At 41.4% G+C, this 27,796-nt stretch overlaps 1 protein-coding gene across 10 annotated transcripts in view; it reads left to right on the plus strand.

Annotated features, from left to right (window-relative positions):
* The window catches only part of elavl4 (ELAV like neuron-specific RNA binding protein 4), a 70,267-nt gene extending 43,697 nt beyond the window's left edge, over positions 1-26,570 (plus strand). For 7 of the 10 annotated variants that reach the window (XM_026157616.1, XM_026157620.1, XM_026157623.1 and 4 more), the window contains 4 exons: positions 4,948-5,101; positions 15,881-16,115; positions 22,536-22,574; positions 25,382-26,570. In XM_026157616.1, the coding sequence (XP_026013401.1) occupies positions 4,948-5,101; positions 15,881-16,115; positions 22,536-22,574; positions 25,382-25,709 (756 nt within the window). In that variant the 3' untranslated portion in view covers positions 25,710-26,570. The remainder of the gene's footprint in view (positions 1-4,947; positions 5,102-15,880; positions 16,116-22,535; positions 22,575-25,381) is intronic. The other 3 variants (XM_026157617.1, XM_026157618.1, XM_026157619.1) reach the window with 3 other exon arrangements.
* Positions 26,571-27,796: the final 1,226 nt, after the last annotated feature.

The raw sequence follows: 27,796 nt of genomic DNA on the forward strand, positions 1-27,796 counted from the left end.
GAGATGGGATTAACATCAATGAGCGTCAGAAATGAAAAAGACCATCTAAATCAAAGAGACACATTAAAAAAAAGCTTGTGACTATGGTTGATATGCTAATTGCTCTTTAAATGTCAGAATGTAAAGGTGAAATTATAGTTATCTCTGAATAAAAGGGAAGAAACACATCAATCATCATATTGTCCAAAATAATTGAGGGCTCTGTTATTGCATTCTAAATGGCAAGACTAATCTGCAGGCTCGATGGTGGTTGTCACAGCAGTAATATCAGCCTCAGTACTGCGCTGTCCTTCCTCCAAACACATTTTAAAGAACCCTCACAAGTAATAGTTTGAGCAGATGTTTTACAGTGTATCAATCCTCCTGTTAATCTAATTTTCTCCCCTCGTATTCTCTGCTGTCATCCTCTGTGCTCTGTGCCTGCTGATATGTTGTTTTAAGCTGGGCCGTAATCTGTTGCTCTGTGGTAATCCCTGGATTCTTTCTTTCTGTCATCCGATCTAATCTAGTCTAATCTAATCTAATAGGATGGGATTAGCCTGTTTGCAAATAGGGAATCCCACGGGGAATCCCTCCATTCCCTGGACAGCATAAACTGTCTGGCTTGGTATCGAATTTAAAAAATAAGAGCCTCATATATATTTTGTGCGTGATGTCTAAAATGTGGATTTTATAGAGTAAATGTGTTGTATTAGTGAATATATATGTAAAGATGAGATGTTTACTAGGGGTGCAACGATACACAAAATTCACGGTTCGATACTTTGGTGTCACGGTTCGATATTTTTTCGATACAAAAAAATGTTCATGCCTTTTTAATTTGTCATTTATTAAAATTATAAATATATATTTTAACTCAAAAGTACAGTTTTTAAATTTAACCCTAACCCTTGTGCGTGTTTTTTATTTTGACAGCGAATGCGCACCTGCGGACCACTTATGTGCAGCCCTGGTTATTTAGCTCGTCATATTGCAGCCACAGAAATTATTTTGTCCATGAAACCATAAAGCTACACTTTCTTTTTGCCTTATAGTCTGATTTGTCATAACTTCTCCGTTTTGTGGTAAGCTTTTCTTTGGCTGTCACTTCTTCACCCTGACCTGTCTTATTTGGCTCAGCAGAAGTAAAATATATATATATCCTGCTGCTTTTACACACGCACTCACATAAGCTCAGCGATTCTCTGCGCGATCAACCTCTCACATGTTTAAGCTGCGGGAGATTTCACTTGTCATGTTTGCATAGTAAGCTAACGATTAATAAGACGATGTCAGAGGAATTGGTGCACAAATTATCATCACTCACAGATCAGTGCTGTCGCTCTCTATACACAGTTCGCACGATTGCAAAGTGAAAGCAAAAAACAAGCGCAAATTCAAACGCGATTTCAATATGTCACATATTGACAGTGGCTCACCGATGCCAATGACATAATTACCCAGCTACATTTCTGAAAGAATGCAAAAGCATTGACATATATTTTTCCTTCCTACAATAGCCCGACAGGCAGGGTAGCCCGTCTGAAAAAAATCGCTAGCCCCAGGACGTCGGGCTAGCGATTTTGCGAGCGCTGTATCTGATTGAGGAATCACTCATCTTTGGAAAAGAGAGTTTATTACAGAGAAATGTCTCTTACCAAAATAAAAGCTATACTATCCGCTTCTTCTGGGCTATATTCTCAGCAGCATAAGGAGAATCATGTGCTAACAGCTGTCTAAATGACTCGGCTAAAGTTAGTAGCATGCTTGTTGTTTTTGTCTTTGCACTAGGATGATGTCGGCGTAAATGTGCAGTCATATTCGTTGTGTTCCCACTAGTGCTTTCAGGTTAATCTCGTTGAAATGACCTTAACACCACAACACGACAAATCTCCGTTAACGAGCTACCGCCGATCGCCCCGTGCATGGGGCTAGACGGCCAACACGTTAACGAGCTAACTGCGCTAACACACTAGTTCCCACCCATGTAATTGAGCATTGCATGGCACATCCAACATACTGTTTTACTTTAGTCCATGACTCGCTTACCTTCAGGGTCATACGTCACATGAAAACCAAAATAATTCCAAACGCCAGATCTGAATGAGGGTGGGGGAGGTCCATGTTGCAAGGAGAGCTTAACTTCTGTCTTGCTAGCTTGCCCCGCGCTCTTCCTTCTGACTATGCTGTCTGTGTTGAGCGCTCAGTGGATCTGCGCTCGACAGTGCAGCCTAGGCGGAGTAGTCGAACGCAGATTCACTGAGCGCTCAACACAGACAGCATCGTCAGAAGGAAAGTTGATAAAATAAATTACAAATGTTGTATTGTTCGATACATATGCGTACCGAACCGAAAGCACTGTATCGAACGGTTCAATATCGATACGAATATCGTTGCACCCCTAATGTTTACGGGTTGATGTGTCCACGTCTGTATTTTTGCGTGTGTTCCACATGAGCTGCGCTCGTAGCAGGGCTCTCTGAGAGACATGACTACCTAAAAACCAGAGTGCAAGCTTGTGTGTGCGACTGCACAAATCCCCATCAGAGGAGCACCGCCCTTCAAAGTGGCTTTCGCTATCAGCTAGTCCAAACAGTTGTTACTTTATTGTAAATCCCTTATTTCTTTCACTTTTTTCCTCCCTAGCTTTGTTGCGTATTAGCTCTTTTTAAGGTTCCTCCAGCGCTGTTTTGTAAAAGTAGTAATAAATATTCAAATCATTTGTTAAGTAAGAGGATCTTTAAAGACTTTTAAAGATTTTTAAAAGGAATTTGCATGCCTTTTAAAAAATGCATGCATATACCATCTTGTGTCTACGATTTACAAGACGAACTGATGAATCAAGTTACAGTTTGCTAGTATTAAAAATACTGCAAGCTGAATATTGTGTTTTCACAACATTCATAATATTCTCATAGATAGAGGCTTTTTTTTCCAAATTGAGAAATGCAGTTATACAATAGAACATCGAGGAAAGCTGAAAATATATAATATGATTTTGATTATTAATACTACAACAGACAGTTTGCCAGGTAGACTCATGAACCACAGTCGTGTATTTGAATCTGACTAACGTGCCTGTTTGTTCATCAGAGATGCTTTTTGAATCTCACACAGTGCGTCGTGCTTTTAAGTAAAAACAAGCTTTTTCCCAATTTTAAAAAATGGGTAGAAGTTGAATTTTGTTTACACAGTGTGCATTTTGTGAAGTCTTTTATTATAGCAGTTTGAGTTCACAGATTTTCACTCTCACACTCTCACGACACAAGAGGTTGCCTCAAGTGGTTCGTGAGATAAAGGCGGCCTTCATAATGACAGAAGACAACCCTGCATCTCTGTCTAGCGCTATCTCTTTTTCACACTTCATTTCCTCCCTCCCACTACTCTCTTTCCCTGCTTTCTCTCTCCACAACAGACTGAAAAACCCTAAAGGTAACAAGGTAAATTAAAAGGCAGCGCGGTAATTCTAAAATTAAGTTTGTCGCTCTTTCATGTCACACCCTTCCCACTCTCTGCCACTACACTACTAAGGAAACGCTTGGCCCAGAGATTCACATGGTCTCGGGTGACATGTCTCTGCGAAGCGTCTTCGAGTTGGTTTCGCTGCCGCTGTTTCCTTCACCATGACACCTCAGATTTGTCAGCAATGGCTGCGACACAGCTTTCCTAGCGAGGTGTGAGGGGAAGCAGAAAGCCAAAGGTGAAAGGAGCTGACAGTGACATGCATGCACATAATCTGAGACACATTTATACTCACTTTAATCTTCACACTTACAGTTTTTCTAACTTTCTTGCACACGCGTACCCACTTCTGCGTCAGACACGCAGCGCACCACACTTGTACACAATACCGCTTACAGCTTGAGGAGGTGTTGATGGATAAGACATCTGGAGTTGGCTGACAAGGAGAGAAAATGAGGGAGAGCTGTACAGAGGAGAAAAAGAGGAGCAGAAAAAAAGAGGCAGAATCTGGAAGAGAGAGAAAGAGGAAGGAAGCAGACTGAAAATATTCAAGCAGCGGAAAGGAGAGAGATGCAGACGGAGAGAGGAAGACAGAGGAGAGGCTAAAGACGAAGATGTGCGGCAGGTTTTTAAGAAGTGAGACACGGGGAAAGCCAGCTGTTCCCAATCTTATTCTCTCACTGTAAGAGTTCAGAAGGATTTCCGTGCTGTTGCTCAAGGATATGACTGCATATATCCACAATATTTGCCTGACTTTAACCTTATTTGATGACTTATGTCTCCACATGTCAGAGGTAATGAAAGTACTGCAAGGGAAAGCTGCTCCAGTCAGCAGCGGTAGTAATGGGATTTACACAACTTTCACCGCTGCGGGTCGACAAATGAAGATGGTGTTGAAGTTCACTGGTGGAGAACTTGTGGCGTGAGCTGCGCAGCACAGTTATTCAATTCCAGGAATTAGATATAACATTTACAAATAGCATCTTTAGGGAATGCTATTGCATTCACTAAAAAGTCTAATGAAAACTGATGCCTGCCACCAAAACATGTTGGCTCTAGCCTTTTTTATTCATTCATATTTTCACCCAGAACAGCATCAGCAGCGTGGTTTTGTCTTGTATTGGACAAAGTCAGAATCCTCTTCTCCTGGTTGCCTGAGCTGCCTTTTCAAAGTAAAACACCTGTGGTTTCTACTCTGGGGAGCAAAGTTTCCATCTCCTTCTGCAAAGACTGGGGGAGGCATGATGTGTTATCTCTCCAGTGTTCTAAGCAGCTAAATCTTTTCCTAACAATGATAATCCCTAAGGCAAGGTGTACTCAGAAAACGCAGTCACATTTTCCTCCCTGTGGATCCAGTGATCCGCATCCTTGCCCATCCACAACACACGCACATAAAAGCCTCGCACCTCTAACGCTATAATCTTGTTTATGATTTTTATGCGTAATAAAGCAGCAAAGCTCTAATTTATTTATAAAAGCCCTTACACTGTGTTCTTTTCCCCAAAGGTGTCATATGCGCGACCCAGCTCAGCCTCCATCCGTGACGCTAACCTCTATGTGAGCGGCCTGCCCAAGACCATGACCCAGAAGGAGCTGGAGCAGCTCTTCTCCCAGTACGGACGCATCATCACCTCCCGTATCCTTGTCGACCAGGTCACAGGTATCCATGGGGCAGCACCTCCTCTCCCTTTCACTTTAACACCGAGGCACATGAACCCATTATAAATTGATACTCTCTTGTTTATGTGGAAGTTTACAGAATTTCCCCATTGCCTCGTCATTGCCTTCTCTATTTTTAGGGAAAATAGCAACCGTTCGTGCTTTATTCTAAAAACATTTTTGTGTCACATTTCACTCGACAGTGTGACCAGATTCAGGAATACTGAAACAGCATAGCTCGATGTTTTTCATTATTTATTTCAGTCACCAGTGGACAAATCAAATAAAAGTCCTGTGGTTGCAGTTATGAGGTGCTGTGCAGTCAGTCTGCACCGTTCAGATAATAATGTAATTTCCAGAGGAAGCTTCATGCCATTTAAGCTGGTGTTGTCATGTTTTCCTATGATTGGCACACCAGTGCAATGACAGCATCGATGTGACCGAAGAGAGCATTTATTAATTTGCATTTTGCGCTTCTTTACGTTCATAAAAAAATGTTGTGCAGATACCCAAAACCCTTTTGAACTTGTGAAAGAGTCACAGAAATCTGAATCAATTAATCAAAATAAAGTCTTGAAAGAAGAATCTTTTTCTACAGCTGTTCCCAAACACGATGACATGTGTCATAACTTTTTTTAAATTCAGCAAATTCAACAAAAATTCCAACTACAGGACTTTATAAGATAATTTTTTAGTACAAGTGAAAAATGTTCTCATGCAGCTCAAATTAGTAAGAAACTGTTAATTAAAGTAATGTGAGTCATGTTATGCTGTGCAAATGTGCGAAAAATATTTTGATTTCGGTCGTACTTCCAGCTCTAGTGAGTAAGTGACCATAAGAGGTAATTTTTCTGCGTGTGACCCCTGCTTGGGATGCCACTGCGAAAATAGTAATTACATGAGGGCATGAATTGCATAGTCTCATGCTCAGTTACACATTCCACTACATCCAGAACGCAGGAATGAATCACATCACCCCATTGTATTGCAGAAGAACCCCTCCAGCATTTCTCTTAGATCCATTTCAGGATGTGTGTGTGTGCCTACGGGCTCCAACCTGCTCCAGTGTTATTTGCAATGTGTACTGATGAAGCAGAAAAGGAGCAGCATGCTGTAAGCCACACTCATTTGCCTAAGCAGAATAAATCACTGCTGGCAGTGAAGTCCACGCCTGTCTGTATGCACTGAGCACAGGAGGAGAGGGGAAAGCAGAGGAAGTGAACACAAAGGATCGGAGAAAAGGAGAATGAGAAAGTGCAGATGAGGACGGAGGAGGTAGAAAAAAAGAGGATGAGCAGAGACGGGGAAGGAAAAGGAATGTGAAGTGAGAGGGAGCAGAGAGAACACTATGAGGATGGAAACGGAAGTTAAAGGTGGAAGAGATACACCGCCTCATCCATAAACACTCAGATGATGGGGCAAATTTCTTGGCCATCTCTTAACTAACAGACCTGTCACACCACCGTCCACTTTAAAGCTAGGGGAGTCCCTGTAAAACACCACACGGCTGCACAGCAAGGCGACATCTGCTTAGTAACAGCCAAATGTGTGTTTGCTCAGGACACATGCCATCGTTAAAACAACTCTCAGTGCATTCGCTGAAGGCTAGGTTCACAAGAGGCTAAATTAATTATTGTAATCACTCTTGTCTAGCACAGGATCAGTTTAAAAGTTGACCGCTTAGCATGTTCAAATGTAATGCTGCAACAGTCAAAAAGGAAAGTACAGCCTCTTTAAAATCTAAGGTTTTACATATCAGGGCATAATAAAACCTTGCAGTCATTAGCTGTACCTAAAATAAAATAAATACAACATCAGATTAACAACAAAATATGGGATATTACATTTAGTCATCCATTTAGTTAACAAAGACTAGATGTAATAGCAGAGTGAAAAACTAAGTCCACACTTAGAGGGTAAGTAACAGACAGGTGCTGCTAATCAAATGCACTTGATTAATCTATCATCAGCAAGTGTGAGCACCTCTATAAAAGCAGCAGTTTGGGCAGTTTGCTGGTCTGGAGAAGGATGCCAAGAAGGAAACACATTAGCAATGATCTTAGAGAAGTGATTGTTGCTGACCATCTGCAAAGGGTTCTTAGAGCTTTTCCAAAACCAAAGTCAAACCAGCCAAAGTCCATCATTATAAAGTGAGAATGATTATTCATAAGTGGAAAACATTCAAGACAGTTGCCGATCTGTTCGGGTGTGGATGTTCCAGCAAATTCACACCATGGTCAGGGCATGCAATGCTCTGCACAAACCCAAGAGCCACATCTCAGACTTTACAGACCTCAGTTAGCATGTTAAATGTTCAATGTCCATGGCAGTGAAATTTGAAAAGACTGAACAAGTATGGGTTGTTTGAAGTTGTTGGCGGGAGAAAGCATCTCCTCTCTAAAGACTGGAACAATGTGCTTCAGACAGACAAGAGCAACATGGAGATGTTTGGCCTTAATAATTAGCTCAAAGGGGGAATGATTAGGGTTTGTTTTCCAGTCGCTGACTGTGTATTCCTCTGTATACAAAGTATTCTAGAGTCAAATGTGAGGCCATCATTCTAACAGCTAAAGCTCAGCCAAAATTGAGTAATGCAACAGGGCAGTGATCCCCAAAACAAAAGCAAATCTGCACCAGAAAAAAGAATCAAGGTGTGCCAGTGGCGCAGGTCTCACCTAGTGAGACCTGCACTAGGTCCCAGCCTGATTGAAATGCTGTGGCGGGACTTTAAGAGAGCTGTGCATGAACAAATGCCTGCAAATAAGTTCTCCACAACAATGTGAGAGACTGAGAACGTCATACAGAGAAGGATTTTAAAACTTGAACCATGCTGCATACTTCTTCTGCATTTTTGTTCAGCAATTAATGACACGGTGTAATATGTCATGTGTTTTTGTTCAGCTGAGGTTGTATTTGCCTAAGTCTCTAAGTCCTGATGAGATCTCGATGTTTTATTATGTCCTGTAAAGTTCGTTCTTTTTTGCATGTTTGTTCAGTACAGTAGTTTGAGGAATATCCCATTCCTCTCTCCTGCACAGTCCCTTTTTTCACACATTGGATGAAAAAATCTAATTAGACCCCAGACTGGATCTTTTTTTAATGATGCCTGGAAAACTGGCTGTTGTGTTTGACAGAAGGCGACGCTGACATCACTCGTCTGGAAAAGAATATCAGAGCTAATCGGACAATTTAAGGCAAACAAGCTATGCTTATCCGCATCGTGTACAAGATGAATATAGTACAGTAAATGAAGACTGGGAAAACAATCCTCACATGCACTCGTGTAAAAGTTATATTGGTCAGCACACACAGAGAGCAGGAGGTGGGTTTTTTTAGTCTGTGAACACCCTCACTTACAATAATTGCTATCCTAACTACTGCCCTGGCCACCTGCCTCACAATTGAAATAGACACGTACTATATATGCACACACAGACACAAAGATTATGTGTGAGAGAGATGTTCTTCAAGGTGGCCCCAGAGGGTTAAGGATCAGCAGGAGAAATGTTAATGATTAATTAGATGTTAGAGTTGCTGGTGATTAAAAACATGGAGGACTTTAGAAGGGCCCTGAGACTAGTATGCTGGCATCATTGACTCATCTTTTTCTTCTCTCTGTTACTGTACAGGCATACGCATACACCCACCCACACACTCACTGCCATTAAAGAGAGAAATGGGCTGCAAATTAAAACTCTCCTGTGACTGCCAAAATGTAAGTACAGAACAAGAAAGAGGAGAGACTCAGAAAGGCAGCGAAGGAGCGAGAGGGATAGAGATTTGTGCTTGGTGTCAGACTGCTTTTTGGTTCAATGAGTGGATCGCTGTCCTGTTAGCCAGCCGCAGGATGTCCTGATGTCGGTTTTGTCACGGTGACACCTCAAAAAAAAGTCCTCAAAACTTTAGTCTTCCTGGCTTTAGGGGCATATTGATAGAGCGTCGTTACAGTGCAGCACCTTGAAGTCTCGGTGCAGGTCGACAGTGAATTATCAGCGTTTTTCTAAAATTCAATTCACTCAGTGATTCACTCTTTCTGCTAAACCGGGGATGGATTTCAAACACACCCTTACCCTGCTGATGTAAACTACATAGGCTTTATACAGGAGCAAATCAGAGAGATGCTGCATAGAGCTGCTGAAGTAACGAATGTTCTGCAGTGACCATCGGCAGATGGGCTGATGATCTCCAGCTCCTGCTCAGCTAAATTGGGAACATGAAGTCTGTTCTGTAAATGACCCTCCTCATCAACAGGATGCACCCTGCAGTCACTCTTCTGTTCTTGAAGACATGAAGGAACTTTAACACTGTTAGCATCATTCGTGGACAGAGATGGCTGAAGCAAAATTCACCAAAACTGGCAAATTGCCCCAAAGACTCAGGGCGCGAACGCAACATTGACTCGACAAGGGTATCTCTCCATCTCTCCCCCTTCCTCTGTCTATCGATTTCTTCTGAATGGATAAGCATATTGTCTCTTTATCAGCCCGCATAGCGCCAGATTCCCCCTCCCGCCTTTCTGTCTAACCTTCGGGGAAGGCGGTCAGGCTGTGATTTTATGTTCTGACAGCTGATTTGAGCTAGCCTCAAACACACCAATCTGAAACACATGCAATATCGGAGACCTCTTTGGTTCAATAGCTGGCTATTCTTAGGTCTTCATCTCATATGCACACAGAGGTCAATGCTTACCTGATCAATGACTGCAAATACAATTGATCCGGAGACACAGCTTTTTCAAATGACAGCCCTAATGTGAAACTAAATTGCTGCTCTTTGTGTGTAAGGACCGACTGTAAAAAGGCTGATGCCACATTTCCCTTTGTGTGGGATGGAAGGAGGTAATGGAGAAAAGATTCCCATGGTAACAAGTAGCAAGCATTAATTCTGTCATATAACTCGTGATGGGGATTGCCTGTGATGCTAATAGGTGCATCTTGCACGCACAATGAAATTATATGTAATATTTAGTGAAAGTTGTATGATAGGCAGCAAAAAGAAGCATTAAACTGAGAATGTATAAAAGCTTTTTTCGACAGGCAGCATCACAAATATGCAATGCTAGAGTTGAAATTAGGTTTATGGAGGTATTAAAAGTCTGACCACGTTCAGTGTGCATAATGCTGCACAGAACAGGACCTGTTTAGCCAAAATTATATTTTAATCAGAGCTATTTTCGTTTTACCTGAAACACCCTTTTTGCCGGTGACTTTGGAAAGGAAGCCACAAAGAGTGCAGTTGTTGCCCCCTGTAAGGTGACATTTTTAGATCAGAAAAAGAGAGAAAAAACAACAACAAGAGAAACAAGAAAGATTTAATTTTATTGTCTCACAATTTGTGATCAGACGGGCTCAACCGTTTTGAAAATGCGCTCCCAGAAGGTCATAACCGAACGTTTTTATGTTTTCAGATGCATAGATGTGATGCGTGGAATTACTCTGCAGCAGTCTGGAGTTGGTTGCTCATGATATAAACACAGTACTCGCGGTGCATATGCTTAAAACGCTTTAGCGCAGCCCATTTCTATTTAGAAGCTGCAGACCGAACACATAATATATTTCCCCTGCTGCCATTAGATCGCTGTAAGCATTTAGTCAACTGGAGAAAAGCTTTTAGAGCTGTTGTTGATGTGGGGAGTGATAAAAGCCATCAAGTAACCTAGAGTACAAACTTGCTTTACACTGGCGTCATCTCTGCAGTTAGATTGAACTTGTAATTTTGGTCTTGATTTAAATGTAAATATTAATTTGTGGTCTTCAGCTTTATTCTGTAGTTTACAGTTACAGCCTAAACTTCAGCTTTGCTTGTCTTTCCAGTCAGTGCCTCATTTGCGAGGAGGACGACTGCTTAGTTCCCATTTTTGATCCGTTCTTCTCATACCTGTTGTAATGCACAAGTAAATATAGTACTTGTGCATTACAACAATACCTTTTTTCCTCAAAGGAACTGCCCTTTCTCTGCACAGTTAGTATGTTCTCTCCTCTACTGACTTGAATAATGAATGTTCCTCTACAGACTGACACCACACTGATTCCCTGTTCTCTGTCTGTCCAATAGCAGAGAACAGAACGGTCAAGGTGATATGAGCAGAGAGCTTCTTCCTGTAGATGGGATGACTGCAGCCTTGACTCACGCTATCATCTCACATCTCTCTGCCTCGAGTTTGTTTTTCCTGTAATCTTTCGAGTGCGTTCCATCTCTGTGATAGTCGATACACACGCACACAAAACCACATATAGATATGCACATCAATACATGCGTACGCACACACCAGACAGATGGTTGGAGCTCTGCTCTGACAGAGGCCAAAGCACAGGGCACCTCCACTCTTCAAAGTCTCTGAGCCTCTCTTCTCACTGCTTTTTTAAATGCCATCTGTACCCAGGCAAACTAATGCTACTTAAAACAAGGACATTGCATTTTTTTTCCCTGCCTCTAATTAGAAGCCAGTAGGAAGTTTCTTTCTGTCTCTGCCATATTAAAAATCTCTTGGAAAGGCAAGTCTAATAATTTGATACTCTTGGCACACAATTGTACGTCAAATAAAAATAAAAGGAGGGGAGATGGGAAAACAGAACACTGGAAAACAACAAGATTTTGCGTATGCATGCGAGCACTGGTGCATGCATCTGCCAGAGTGGGCCTGCTTACAAGAATACATTGTGCTAGATGGATGTGTGTGAGAGACAGAGAGCTAGAGAAAGAGAGAGAAATTCTGTATGTGTGTGTGTGTGTTTCATTATCCAGCAGCCAGGTTTCTCACCTCACTTTTTTCTGGTCCCTCAGAGGAGCAGTCATTTCTCTCTGTCAGTCAGTCAGTGTTTGGGGAAATGATAGTGGGTTTTAGAGAAAGAGCGGCTTTGTTTGGGAAGGAGCAAGCAAGAATAGCACTGTTTCCTTTCATCATCATCCTTTTTCTGTCACCTCCTAACATTCTCCTCTATTACCTTTTCTCCTTTTGTCCTTTCCTTCCTTACTTCTCATCCCCCCCTCTTTCCCTTTCTCCTTTTCATTCCGGTCTTGCCCATCCCCACGCCAAGCGCTCGCTTCTCATCCCCCATCCTCACTCCTTCTGTTTCCCCCTCCCCGGACTGAGGCAGCGTGTTATTAGTAAGGCAGCCAATGTGCCTGTCGGTGTGTGTTAGAGAGAGATAAGCACAGGTAGAGAGAGTTACATAAGCCTCTGTTGATTACTGTGGAGGAGAGGGAAAGCAAAAAAAGAGAGTAAGAGGTGAGAGAGAGTGAGAAAGACCGATTGGTATACCTTAGTAAGTACATTGTGCTCTAATGTTGCCTGTATGGCTGGCTGGTGGGTGATAAGTAGGCCTAGGCTTCTGGGGCTGGTTGAAAGGACAGTCATTAGGTTGGACTTCGTAGACTGGCAGCTTGCTTCATAGATTGCGAGTTTGTTTTTGTTACTCTGTTTAACCGGAGACAAATAAACCTTTCTCAAGGTTTATTACATTAATATGGCATGACAGAGTGGTAAAAACAGAACAGGTGCATGGATTTAAGAAGCTGTTTTTATCTTTCTTAAAAATACCTGCATTGTTTTTCAAGGCTCGTTATATTCTACCAATTTTCACCAAGGAGCAAAACCGGTAAAGAAGCAATGCTGCTACGTATTATCTGCAGCTTGTTCGCCAGTATTCTCTACAAAAGTTAACATTTTAACGATCCGTGCTATTTGATTGGATCGTCTTTCTTTCCCATCATAAACACGGGCATTGTATTTTATTTTGACCAAATCCTAAATGTGCCATACTGCTGCAGTAAGTACTAACTAGCTTTCCAGCATGTATTAATCAATTGCTGAATATAATCCCCAACAATTACAATCTTTTAGTCCTCTCTTAGTAACACTTTCTAAAAACTGCAGAGCTCTGCTGTTTTAGGAAAATGCTCAGTGCTTTATTATATATTTGTGACGCAAACCCTGGAAGAAATGGGCTTGGGGCTCTGTGTCACAGTCGGGGTGGGAAGGTTGAAAGCTACAAGAGACTTTGGGTATTTTTTAATTAAATTTTCTGAAATAAGGAAATCAGAGAAATGTAATCTTTATCATTTCACGAGGCGGTGGAGATCTAACAGATGTTGAAGTGAAGGCGGTCTCACTGCAACAGTAATTGGATTCAGAACGCATTTCACATATTGACACCCCAATGGGATGTTGGGTGAACTTCGTGACGCGGCAGTACTATCACTATTAGACGCACTGAGGAATTATGAGAACTCTAAATTTTAAGGCTTGTCAATATTTTTGCTGTGAATGTCGCAAAACCCATTCATTCTGTTTCATTACATGATCTGTGAGCATTCTTGACTGAACAGAGCCAACAGGCACAAGTACAGCATGTGCACACATTTTGCTCAGTAGAATTATGGGTGATGAGGTTTCCTGCCAACCAACCTTTCTCACCTACTTACAATGCTACTGTGCAACCTCAAGGACAAGAGAAGCTGGTGCATACATAAAACAAACAGAATACACACACACACACACACAAATCTTTTCTCTGTCTCGCTCTCATATAAACACTGCGGTTTGGTCACGCTCCATCGAAAATGGTCATGGACACCTCCAGTCCTCTTTCCGCACTTCATTCTTAATAGCACCTCTTCAAGTCATCACATAAGTATGTGCGTGCACACGTGAATGGGTGTTTGTGTGTTTGTGTCGGGCCTTCATCTGTATGCCAAGCGTTTGTCTGGAGGCCCTCCAGCAAGAACCGGCTTAGAAGGAGCTCAAGGCCAAACAAGTGTGAGGATTAAAGGACGAATAGAGTCCTCTCTTCTGCACTCATCTCAGTGGAGGAAGTGAATGAGCAGTGCTCTCGTCTTTCTTAACTACTGCTGAGGTGCCCTTGAGCAAGGCTCTCGGAGTTGCCAAGCGCCTTATAGAAAAGTAGGGTTATTGCAGTTATCAAAGTAAACTAAGGCATTGGGGATATTTAAATGCCCAGCGTCCATTAGCGAAAAACTGTTATTTACTATACCTCAGAAACAAACGCACTGTTCCCCACTTTTCACACAACATATGCATGAAAACAACTGTAATATGTAAAGAAAGCTGTAGGAACAACAGAGGCTGTTGTTTACACTATGTACATCCCATTAGAATTGCTCGTTTTCCTGCTTCTATCAAGCTAATTAAAATGTGCAGGTACAGAGTTGGCACAAATGGAAATAAGGGAAGAGAATTTGTGAAAGGCTGTCTGGGGAGAGGGAGGTAGAAAGGTTAAAAAATGAGAATTTAAAAAAACATTTTTATGAAGTAAGAGTTAATGAGTTCAACCACCAGACATAAAGAAAATGCTGTGGTTCAAATCGGTAAAGACTCTGAGGTAAGAGGTTTCTTTGTGTATAAGTTCTAAAGTCAGAAAGTTGTTGCTTATATAGTTAAAAAAAAAAACTTTTCAGAAAAAGTAAACAAATTATGTTAGACTACAGAGAGCAAATTAGTTTTGAAAATTATTTTTATATTGCCATTCTTTCACAAGTCATGTTTCTGCTGCTGCAAAAGGACACTGATCACCACAGTTTGCAGTAATTGAGCTCCTTTTGTTGTGGTGACAGTTAAGAAAATACTTCCAGCACGGTATTTGAAAGAGGCAAGAAAATTGCAGAGAATATGCAAATCAGTTACCTGAAGAAAAATAAAAATAGAGAAAGAGACAGAGAGAGAGGGAAAAGCACAATGCTGTAAATCCAGAGTACAGTCACATTTATGTATTGGTTTAAATGTTTAAACTGGATTTCACCTTATTAAAAGATAAGTAATTTTTAATGAATGGTTTGGTTTCGTAGAGCGTTTTTATCTTTCTGCTTGGCTGGAAAGTAAATAACCTTCTGGTGCTCGTCTTTGGAGAAAAGAAAAGAACAAAAGGAGTGAGATGGTCAAGGTGCTTAACAGAATGAGAATTCAGGGTAGCGAGTACCATGAGACGAGCCAACAGGAAGTAGCGGGCTGGCATGAACAAAATGTGGAATAACAATAAGGAGTGCCTTTTAAGTGTGTGAGAGAGACTGCACACAATGATGCTCATACACAACATTCCCCTCTTCCTTACTTCCTCTCTTTTATTCAGCCTCAGTCACATAGACATGCCTGTGTGCACACAGTATTATGTAAATAGTCTCTTCGGCAGAGTGCTGCTGTCACTGCGCGAGCATCCTCTGGGCCATGCAGGCAGCCTCATTAAAACAAGGCACAGCATCCGTTAATAGATACACATATGTACACATATACGCATGTACATGTACACGTATAGAGATGCACACTTCTTAATACGCACAATGCACCAGTAAAGGACCCACCAGGGGAGCTTCCCTAAATGTTCCTCTCAGGTGGCAGTCAAAAATATCGCCACGGAAACAGCTCAAATGTCACGGAGAGCGGTGCATGAGGAGGGCGTGCAGGGGTGACTGCGACTGGAATGAGCGTAAGAAAAGACGTGACTTTGTGGCTTTAAACACCCTCTGGGTCAGTGCCACAGTGTGTGTAGCTGGTGTGTATGTGTGGGTATGGCTGTATTTGTGTTACTGTTAGAGTACAAAGCCATTTGCATTAAAAATACTTTACAATTTATTACTTTTTTTGCTTCTTTTACACTGTGGAGCATGATGTCATTGTTTATTTGTGTGGGATCTTTAAATAGGAGTAATCATGTGCAAAAGTAAGAGTGCTACTCAGCAGCACAGACATCTTTTAAATATATAGACAGTAAACCTTTGTCTGATACCTGTAAAGTAAAAGGGGCCCCTGTTTGTTTCTGATCTGCTGGCCCCGCAGGTGGCTCCAGAGGTGTTGGCTTTATCCGCTTTGATAAGAGGATAGAGGCTGAGGAGGCCATCAAGGGCCTGAATGGCCAGAAGCCATCGGGCGCTGCCGAGCCTATAACGGTCAAATTCGCCAACAACCCCAGCCAGAAGACCAGCCAAGCTCTTCTGTCACAACTCTACCAGTCACCTAATCGCCGATACCCTGGCCCCCTTCACCACCAGGCTCAGAGGTTCAGGTGAGTACAGGGGCAGGAGGACGACAGAGGAGAAGGTGGGGAGGGGAGGCTTTTAGGCAGTTTCGACACAATCGTTACTTATATCTCTATATGTGATGTGTCTAATGCAGAGTTTCCAAACCTTTGGCGCTGACCCAGTATTAAATCTTTACTATTAATTTGACGAGCCCAGGAAATTTCCAGTTGAAGTGGAGTGGCTGGTCCACTGTTCAGTAATTTTGAAAGCAGCCTTGCAGACAGTAGGTTGTCCTTGAACAGCCAGTATGAGCAGCCTGATTTTTTTGTCAGAGACATCGCGTGATGAGCCATTTGGGGTGCGCCTGGTTCCAAAAGTAAAAGTCTTTCTCAGACCATTTCCCAGTCTCATTTAATTAACGTGATTATGTTACATGAGTCACTGTTGGAGCACTATTAAGGACGGACGCAAGATGCTCCAAAGTACAAAAGAGCAACAGCAGCATTATAAAAGACCTTTTTAATGAAAATCCGAAAGGATCCAAATGTGTCCACATAAGAACGCAAGTTTGATGTTATCTACAACCTTGTATGAACTCAAATTAATTCACTTTCAGTTAAACTTCAGGTAAATTTTTGAAACAATTGGAAGCCTGAGACAGCGGGCATCTGCTATAAAGTGATGAAAAGCACAATTTCTTAGAAAGAAAGCTAATTTAAAGTGATAGCTATAACATAACAGCATCATGATCTTGTTGCAGAGTCTTTTGTATCTAATTTGACCAAAAAAATGCATTAAAAGAAAAAGTAATAATAAAATAACAGGATTTCAGAGACTGAAACATACTTCCTAGAACCAGTGGCACCTCCTCCTTCCAGGCTCTTTTTCAGAGATGTTTTAAAGTAGCAAATTGAAAACAAAGTGTAGACATAAGATAATCAACAACATGATTGGGCCATCTGCTCACAAGGTTGGGAATCTCAAGTTGAATGTCATCTGCTTATGTAGAAATTAAGGAAAACAAGTAAAGTATTTACTAGAAAGCTTCACAAACAGCCATGCTTTGTGTATCGCACAATCTGAAACTAAAATAATTTGATTTAATGTTTACTGATCAGCTATCAGTCTTAAACTTCATACAGATTTTTCTTGGTCAACGTGAAACTCAGTGCATTCAATTTAGGAAACATGTCTACTCCAAACAACAGGCCTGATTTGGAAAACACGCACCAAGTGTCCATCATTATACAAAGTTAGATACCTCATTGGCCATTGCTTTATGTAGCCGTTATATGTCCGTGTGTCCGAGGACTGCAGCCTTTTGCCAAAATGATTGTTTGCAATGCAATCAGGTGTTATAATTATTCGTGCTCTCTGGATCAGGTGTTACCCTACATTTAGAAATTTAGGTGTCATATTTGTGGTTTGACATGTCTGAAAGGGCATGAATTTCATTTCGTGAAATTCAGTTTGCCATGCAGCAAGCAAAAATTAACTTTCCAGATGCTCTTATTCATATCAGTCTGCTCAGCTTTTGCAAGTGCTATAAGGCCGACTGCTCTGCTCTGTTTTTAAAATTGTATTTCTTTAATTGTTTTATTAATGAAGTAGGAAGGTATTTTTTTGTTCTACACACTTAAGTCATGATAAGTACATCAAGTCACTTCCTCCATGTCCACAGGCTGGACAGTTACCATTAAACAAACCATACTGCAGATATTGTTAATCTTAAATTAGAATAGAATATGAGTATGTTGTTGCAGTAACATATATGCTAAAGAATTGTGAACACTTGGGCTCTATAGCATTGTGATGCCGTGGTTAGCACTGTTGCCAGAGGGTCAAATCCCTACTGGGGATGCACCAAAAATTAGCCGACCCCCTTTGAGCAAGCACCTGGCAACAGTGGGAATGAAAAACTCCCTTTTAACAGGATGTAACCTCCGACACAACCAAGCTCAGGGAGGGGCGGTCATCTTCCATGACCAGTTGGGTGTGGCGGGTGGAAAACAGGACAAAAAACACACTGTAGAAGAGAGGCAGAGATTAATAATAAAGTTTGAATGCTGTCTCCAGGTCCTTTAGCTTCCTCCCACATTCCAACGACATGCATGGGTTAGACAAGGTGTTTCGAATATTGCTGGGTTTTTACCATGTAAAGCACTTTGAGGCAACTGTTGTTGTGAATTTCTCACTATATAAATAAAACTGAACTAAACTGATGGACTGGCTCTAGCTCCCTTCGACCTTGAGTTGAATAAGTGGAAGAAGATGAGAAAGAGTCAGAGGTTTCCTGTCTTTGATAAGCTTCATTCTTTTCAACTTTACACACGCTTGAGTAACAGTTGGACATGTTGAATGCGATTCAGTATCGAGTATCATGTTTAATTTCTCACACCTTTAACGAAGCAGATTTTATGAAAACGGGTTCAGAATTAAGTCATTTCTATAGTTTGTTTACTAGCAGATCCTGACTGGTCCAGCATGAGAACTACCCAGACACACATCAAATCACAAACACAATATCTGTGTTTCTATATCTATGGTAACACTTATATTCAGAGAGCATGAGTCACCCCAGTGTCTGTGTTACAACAATGCTGCACTTTCTCTCCTGTGAACAGTCATTTGGCAAAAGCATCCTCTGAACAACAGGTGTGAGCATTGCACCTGGTGCAGGTGTCCGTAAGTCAGCGAGAGCTCTGCGTGGGTCCACCCAGATCAGAGAGGAACTGTTCATAAGAGACTGTGGGGTTCTGTCATTCACAACTACATGTTTCCCCTCATTTCATCATGCTGCCATCGTGTCGATGCTTCCAGGCATATTCAGGCCTGGGCAAAAACACATATTAGGAATATCTTTTTTTTTTCCCATAATTTTTGCAAAACAAAAAGATACATTTTTACTGTTAGGTATTGTCCTTTAATTTTACACTCATTCTGCACGATGTTGTCCACTGTTTTGGACCGAAAGCTATCACCCCTACCAGACATGAAAGACATGAAATACTATAAATACTGCATGAGTCTGTGACTGCATTACAAGCTGACATTATTCAAGAGACTGAGGCCTTAAATCCAGTCAGCAGAGGGCCAGTTAAAACAAATCATTACAAAATGAATATCAGGATTTAAATTTTAACCCCATTTCAGCTTCCCAAAATTAATGTTATCTTCATGTCTTTAAAAAATGTTTTTGCCCAGGTCAGTAATCTTAACACCAAGTTAATATACAGTAGTTCGTACACTGTGTGGCATCCTACCCAGTCATATGCTGTCATTAAAGACCCAAACATCATCATATTATGGCACCTAGAGGTAGTTTGAGCGTACTCCTTAAGCTCAAGTTACCTTTCACCTGAGTAACCAATAAGAAAACAGAAACAGCACACTATCATATTATCCAACAAGAATGTTTTAGAACTGAAGACAGAATATGTGCTTACACAATTTCCTCTCTTTCAATAACACTAAGCCGGTCGTGCTGTTTACTCTCCATCAAAGTCAGAGCTTGGAAGGTATTTTTCTTCTGGAGCAGCTTCCCTGGTGTGACACCTGAGCGATGTAGCGTGGCTGTGTGTCTGTGATACGCCAAGCCAATTTACAGGCTCTGCAGGAGAGCTGTCGCTTCTCATCACAACTCACAACCACAGTACACTTCCTTACCGTGTCCCTGTGTTCCTGCTCTCTGCTCCCGAGCCCTTTGCTAAAATCCTTAACACTTAAAAGTTATAAATGGGGTTGATATGTGTGGTTTCCAATTTTTTAACAAAATTTAAGAAGGACTAAGGATGAAAAACTGCATTTATTCAGAACCGATCTCTTGTTTTGCTTACTTCCAACTATTTTTGAAGTTAGACACATTTTATGTGCACCTAGCAACGAGTACTGGAAATAAAATCCACCATAGATGCTAAAGTTGTTTTAGATAGTAAGAATGTTGTTTAGGAGACCCAAGTTTTTAATAAATCGTCTTGGCACAGTATAATCCTGCTGCAGCGATAATTACATCTGTCCTGTGTGAGTAAATCATGTGGGCCTGCCGTAACGCAAGCTAATGTATAATGTGCTCGTACGGTCCCTCTCCAAGACGGCAAACATAATCGACTCAAGCACAATACGCGAAGCCCTAGATCCCCGCTTGCTTCCAATCCTCTGTCGTTAACTAATGGTACTAATTAGCAAATTAGCCTTATTATATCCAGGGCAGGAGCCAATTTTAATTGAACAGATTTTTGTTTCAAAAAGGAAAAGACAAAAACGCCCATTCCACCATTAACATGCATTGACAGACAGCACAAAAGCCCTATTGTTTGCATCCAGCTTGGAGAGGCAGCGTGAAAAGCTGGCAGAGTGTTTGCGTGGCGAGCTTGCATCAGCGTGGATTCGTACATGTTTGAGAGAAAGGAGAGCGAGAGAGTGTGTTAGCAGCAGGTTGTTTTGTTGTGGCCCAACGGCCCATCGGCCAGCAGATGTCTTCATGCTCCCGAGCCTGGAGCGCCTCTCCTCTGAGCATCCTCTCCAATTGACTCATTTACCCACAAAGCAGGCTGCTCGTTCCCTCCCCACGTAATGAGCTAATTACTGTTTTAATGATTCCGTATATCCTTTTCTCCACTTTTGTTCTTTGTTTTAGGGCTGCTTTTGTACTGCTTGGTAATTTTAAGTGAGAACAGTGCTACAGTGCAGACACACCATGAAGCCAAGCAATAAGCAGGTCTATCATTTACCCAGAAGGTTTATGTAAACTGTGAAAAGGTTATGTAATTTACCTCCAATGAGGGGTTTCAATGTAGGTCACCACATTATCAATTTATTTACAAAATTGAGCAGTTCCCTCAGAAGATTATGTCTTGAAATTAATTTGTGAAATTAATATTTTTGAACACAGGTTAGTACAATGTTGCAGTGTTTTTCATTTATAAGAGAATTAGCTACAATTACCTGGCATCCTGGTGTTAAATTGTCCCTGATTAGAAGATTACTAATCTGTTATCTCTAACAGGCAGAGTAAATTTCATTTAACCTGATTAATATAAATAGTACTGTGATTATTATTATTAATATGCAAGATATTTACTACAAGGCTGCACAACTGCTTAAATAATCAGGATGTGTGTGTGTGATATAGGCTATATTTCAAGGCAGTGATAACGTTGCCTTGAAATATAGATTATTGAAATTTAACATTCTTTAAAATGTGCACCGCATAGAAGATTGTGTGCCTGTGTGAGTTCCTGTTTTTGCAAGGAAGCAAGAGAAAAGGAGAAACAACCCTGACAGTCGAGTCAAAGTCAGAGAGTTTGTAGTGTTTTCAAGAGGAACGAGGCGTCGCTGGCCAGCTGTTGCTCAATAAGCCGTTGCCTCTGTCCATTAGGCCAGAGGAGTTAATAAGACATGAGACAGGCCAGACCCAAGTGAGGAATGAAGGTCATTGAGTCACTAAGCAGGCTGCATCCATCCAAGAGGGCCAACGTTTCATACAGCCCACAGGTTTCCGAAGCCCAGCTCACAGACAGACACACAAAGCCTGCCTGGTTCTTAAACAACACACAAATAGTAGTTCACCCCAGATGACTGCAATGGCTGTAGCTCGCAGGCAGAAATTATTACGAAAGCAGAACATCTCCCCAAATCTAACCCTTTTAGACAGAGCACACCCTCTGACTAACACGCTGCCATTCCACCCGACCTGTTAGCACTTAACAGGTTGACCCCAGCCACAAAGACAGCATTCACAATTTCACGCCTAGTTTAACATTCAGTTGTGCTTTTGTGTTTTCCCATCGCATAGAAACACGACTAATCATCGTCACCTCTCTCGCTCACCATCGTTCAAATGCCAAACCATTACACTGACAGAACTCTTGATCATTTCCTGCCATCTCAAGTGTTCTCTTAATCGAGTTAACACAAATTCAGGAGCGTAGAACCTGAAAATAAATTCTCATTTACCTCCATCGTAATAAACCATCGATGTGGTGTCATAAATTGTATGGATACCCACATGCAAGATTACGATTTGCAATTGTGTAGCATTGCGGCTAGGCTATCATACTAGTATGGCCTAGAGCAATGCTGTGCTAACACACTGCCTGCCCTTAGTGTTATGTGTGCAACTGTAATCCTGAACTGTGACCAGTCAACTGCTGTGTAAGAATTAAATGGTCGCACCTACAGTAATATTAACGTGCCCGATTGCAGGGCTACGATGAGGCCTACGAAGAAGCTCAGTGGGCGACTGAGCGAGTGCAGAGCATACTGATTGTACTGTAGATTCACTGATTAACTGATGATAGCATTTTCTGGTGGGGCTCCTCAGTGTAATGGACCAACTATAGATGGGTTTGTTTGTTCTTGAGTGAGGAGGGCCATGCAGTTCCTGCAGGGACTTAACATTAGTTCCATTGAGTGAGTCGACCATCTGCCCACCATTAACCCCAGAACCCTCCTTCTCTTTACAGGCTGGACAATTTGCTTAATATGGCCTATGGCGTAAAGAGGTAATTAAAAACTTCACCCAATGCCAGATGTCCATGTTGACTCAGTGATTTTTCAATATCCTTTTTTCCTGTTTGTTTTTATTATTTATTATTTATTATTTTTTTCCTTGCATTTTTGCAATCACTTTGCATTTGCAAATTTGTTCAAGGTCAACTGCATTCTTGGTTCTTTGATTTGTTTGTATGTTTTTCCCCCGTCAGCTTCAGTTGGCTTTAAAACCTTCCCAACCACTCAAAGTGTAAAAAAAAAAAAACCCAATCAGCCTTGTTTTCAGTGGTGATGAATTTGCTTTGTTTTGATTATGAAAGTGCTGGTGTTGTTTGGATTGTTTTGGGTTGTTTCAACAGATTTTGTTCTCTGGTGTAAAACTTCTCATTTCTAGGTGTGTTGGTTTTATTTCTACTGGATTCAGGTTCTCCTGCCTTGTCGCCATAAATCTAGAGCTTGGTCTCCCTTTAGGGTCAAATTTTAAATTTGTCACTGTGAATGTATGTTAGAATCAAACATTTTGTCAGTCAGATACAACCTATGACAAAATAAAAATTTTGCACACATTCTTGGTAGTGCTAATAGAATTCAAGAAAAGTTTAGCTAGGACTTCTGATAAGGCTAGATGAACCTGGATCCCTGCTGGAAACAGGAAATGCTGTTTCACTGCAGACAGTTCCAGCTTTGCTCAGCACTGCTCTGCTCAAACTCCTTTCCTTCGCCTCCATGTTTCATTTTGCTTTCTCACCAGCATAGGTGTTACATAACCCAGAGCAGCAGCCACTGTGGTGATAGATGTTCCATGTGCTGACGGTGGCACCTTGCATGTTGCAAGCACAGGGGGCATCATCAGTCAGTCAGCTTAGAAACTCAAACAGAACCCAAGGTTTAGCTCGAGAGATATTTTCTCTTTGCAAGTTCCTCTAAAAACCTGTAATTTTGCCAAACAAGATCATGTTTTTGCAGAATAACACTCTCATAGTGATGCAATATGACATTCAAAGGTTTAACGCTCTCCAGTAAGCACTTTACCCTCAACCCGAGTCCTTACATCATTTTATTAAAAGGTGAAAATAGGTGTCTGATTTAGCGGTCCTGATTGCAAAGCATGTCATCAAGTTGCAAGTGTTTTTCAGTGATCTGGGGCTATTTTTTGAAAGGAAAGAGAAGAAGGAAAGTGTTAAGAGCTGGAAATGGTTTAGCTTTAGAAAGGACAGAATAGATATCTGGTCAGCTACACAGTTGCTATGCAACCCGTGGTCTGGTCTGTAACATTGGTTAGTGCTCGGTCCCACTCTGGTGGGTATGCTTGCATACACGCTTACACCCATACGCACACATACATACAGGCACACTCATTTCCACCTTCACAAATCCAGTGTAAGCTAGCCTTCATTTAGCCAGAAACCTGACGTTGTCCAGCTTAAATTTACAATTGGCATGAAGTTTTTTTAAACATAAGAGAGGCCTGAGTGTGGCTGAGCATGTCAGACAGTGAGGCCTTTTACGATTCATCCTAAAGGATCCTCTCAACAAGAAAGGGAGGCCACATGATATTATAACCTAGTTTCTTGTTGCAAGAGTCTTGTGGTGGTAGGTAATTTTTAAAAAAAATAGATCAAAATATTGCAGATTTATAACTATGAGTCCATGTCATCTTAATTATACACACTAATTTGATCTAAATCACAAAAGTGTAATTGCTGCAAAGAGCTCCTTACGGTTGATGATCTTGCTAACCTGAGGCAAGTATTAGCATCCAAAACAACTGCAAGCAAACTCTGTATGACCAAAGTCATGCAGGAAGGTCGTAGTGATTGACCACATATAGTCACTGGAAACAGGAGGCTCTGGGCCCCGAGCAGCAAGCAACGCTATCGATCAGTGCCACGAGCTCTGGAGTAGAACAGATCAGAACGCTCTGCAGGAGGGGAGAAGGGGGGAGGAATACACTTTGTACCTTAATGCCACTGGGCTGTAAAGTGCTTCCATTTTCCATTTAGTTTGCTCCCTCTTCCCTCCCTCCTTTTCCTTAAGAAAGCAGCCATCTCTGAGACAGCTGCAGCAAAGCGGAAATCTCAATTAAAGCACTCCCAATAATGCCTATAGTCGTTTCTTGAAGAGAGGTGGCATAAGAAATGAACCTTTTTATCTCATTTACCTTTTATTTAAAGGTGGGGGTATTTTTTTCTCCTCTCTCTTTCCTTTGAGCGGAAAGGCAATTAAGTGAAGTCAACTGAGGATTCAAATCTCTTGCATCACAAGAAAAAGGAGAAGATTATGAGGCGAATGAGAACAGATTTAGCAGGCTGGTGCATGATCTTTCATGAATTTCTAGCAACAGTTTAATTCAGCGACTTCCTGCAATTTAACACCTAAAGGAGCCACTCAGGGGCACAAAGAGAAAACCTTCATCTGCATCTCCTTCAGCAGAAATACAGCATAGCGCACACAGCGCCGTCATCATTCCAGACAGGAGACTTTTCAGAGCCAAAGAGTTCTTGCAGGATTTAGTGGCAGCTTAGCAAACGAATGCAGACTGCCCTGACATATTTGCACATACGTTCGTACGGAGTACTTGCATGTTTATCTGATATGGTGTGGTTTGGCTTTGAGATCAGTGGCTTGACCAGACTATTTGGCTGTAGAGAGTAGCGTGCGATTCAGGCGAGGATCATGGCAGGACCTTTTTGTTTTTCACTGGTTAGGGCGATTTCATGTACAGCAGATGCAGACACTGTTTCTCTGTGTGCCTCAACTTGCCCAGTTAACGCTTGCCGTTTTCTCTTCTTCCTCCCAACTGTGCCTCTCCTCTCAGGTTTTCACCTATCACTATTGACAGCATGACCAGCCTGGTTGGCATGAACATCCCCGGGCACACGGGCACCGGTTGGTGCATCTTTGTGTACAACCTGTCCCCAGATTCAGACGAAAGCGTGCTCTGGCAGCTGTTTGGGCCATTCGGCGCAGTCAACAACGTCAAGGTGATCCGTGACTTCAACACCAACAAGTGCAAAGGCTTCGGCTTCGTCACCATGACAAATTACGACGAGGCGGCAATGGCCATCGCCAGTCTCAACGGCTACAGGTTGGGCGACCGCGTCTTGCAAGTCTCCTTCAAGACTAACAAGACACACAAGTCCTGAACTTTACCAGGTAGAAGCAGTTGCCCCGCGACTTTGTCTGCTCCAAAATTGCCCCCAACCCCCCCTACCCCCACCTCCACCCATCCCTTAGCCCCTTCAGTCACTACCACTACCACCCTACTACAGCCATCCAACACAGCAAACTCCAACCGGAACATAAAGCAACCAACAAACCATCAAGCAAATTGAACTAGAAATGGCTTATATTATAACTTTGGACCTATAAGCCAACGTTGCCTAAGTATTACAAAAATGAAATGATGAAAACGTTCACAAGTTTTGGGAAGCTCCTGCGATAATGCAGGCTTCTCTTTGTTGTATATTCTTTCTGTTTCTTGTGGTTGTTATAATGTTTTTTCTCTTCTGTGTAAAACAGTAGCAAATCCCTGTATCCCCTTATTTCAGAGAAGAGAACGTCCTCTTTCGATTGGAGCCTTTTCTCTGTCTTGATTCAGGATTTGTTTTTCTTTTGTAAATCCGGATCCACTGTCGGTAGTATTATATACCTCCCCGTCTAGTAAACGGGAGGCGGCTCTTTTTTAAATTGGTGAACCATTCATTCATTTTTAGCGTGTATTTCAAAGCGTCCCCTTACCGATTACAAACGGGATTCCACGGGATCCCGGTAACTCTGATGTAGAAAAAAAATGAATTTCTAACATTGTTTTTGTTTTGTATCGCAAACAAAACATAATGTCTTTCCTCACTTGGGGTTCAGGGAGATGGGGCAAGGGAGGGGATGGGTTAGCTTTGCTGATGACACGTTCAGTAATTTAAGAAAAAAAAATATCACTGTTGCCAAAGAGAAGATCTCTTTGCTTGGAAAAAAAAACACGTTTAGAAAAAGATAAAAATAAATAGAAAGATCTATTTTTATAAATGATAATTAAAATAATAATTATTGAAGAATTTTTACAAGAATCTGGATTTGAAAAAAAGAGAAAAATATTTTGACTGGCTAACTAGGGGGGGCCGGGGCGGGTGGGAGGGGGCACCACCTTGTCTTGTCGTTCTGCCGTGGTACTTTATAGGATCGGAGGTTGTTTTTTGGGGAATCCAAGTTGGTAGCGATTTTGTAGATGGAAGGTTTTGTGAACAAAGGATGCAATCTGAGGCAGGTGATTTTGGTAATTTTTCACACATGTACTAGTGCATAATTATTCAGCGATACCCAAAAGGGAAGGGAGAGGGGTCTTTCCGAGGCCTAACCATCCTCACAGTCCAGAGCCCAAAGCAAGAAGACCCTTTGTCCGCTTGTTTTCCTGTTTTTGTCATCAGTCGATATGGGATCTCAGTAAATAGATATATACACATCTATCCATTTAGAAGCATACTATACATTATCTATATCATTTTCTTCGCTCTTACATTTGAGAAGAACTTCCTTTTAGCGATCAACAGTAGGTGCTATACTACATTATTCACATATCTTAAATATCCAAGTTTGTTGTTCTATGTGTTGTTTAAAGAAAAAAAACTACTTTGATGTTGGCATTGAATTGAGCTGCTGTTCTTTGTTTAATATTTGTTTAATGTTGGCCCAGAAATCTGGTGAGACTATTTCTTTACTGAATAATCAGATTTGACTAAATCGGGCCTTGTAAGAATCACTGAACAAATTTTTTATTTGTTTTTGGGGGTTTTTTTTGTTGGTTTGCTGACTTTTAGGTTACTTGCTGAGCGTGAAACGTTTGTCAAAACTTAATGATGATTAGCTAGTTCCGTTAGTCTAGATATTTGTTTCCTTAAAAAGGATCTATGACAACTGTGTCTTTATTTGCTGTGTACAAATAGATGATATATATAAATATATATATAGTCTACATTTGTTTTACAATATCTACTGTACTATCTGAGTTGTCACTGTTCTTTTGTTCGTTTGAGCTTGTCTTTTTCATATGACAATTTATTATGAAGTGGTGGTTCAGTTACTTAGAAAAACTTGTGAGGAAACTGTTCAATTGTTGTCATGTTGCTTGTGGAGAAAAAAAATTGGATTAACTTTTAGTTAACTACCGCGGCAAAAGAAACCGAACAAAAGCTTAGAGTATAAACGTGTTGGTTTAACGGTTTGTTTCCTTATCTAT

Source organism: Astatotilapia calliptera, chromosome 23, assembly GCF_900246225.1.
Source record: "Astatotilapia calliptera chromosome 23, fAstCal1.2, whole genome shotgun sequence".
Lineage (NCBI taxonomy): Eukaryota > Metazoa > Chordata > Actinopteri > Cichliformes > Cichlidae > Astatotilapia > Astatotilapia calliptera.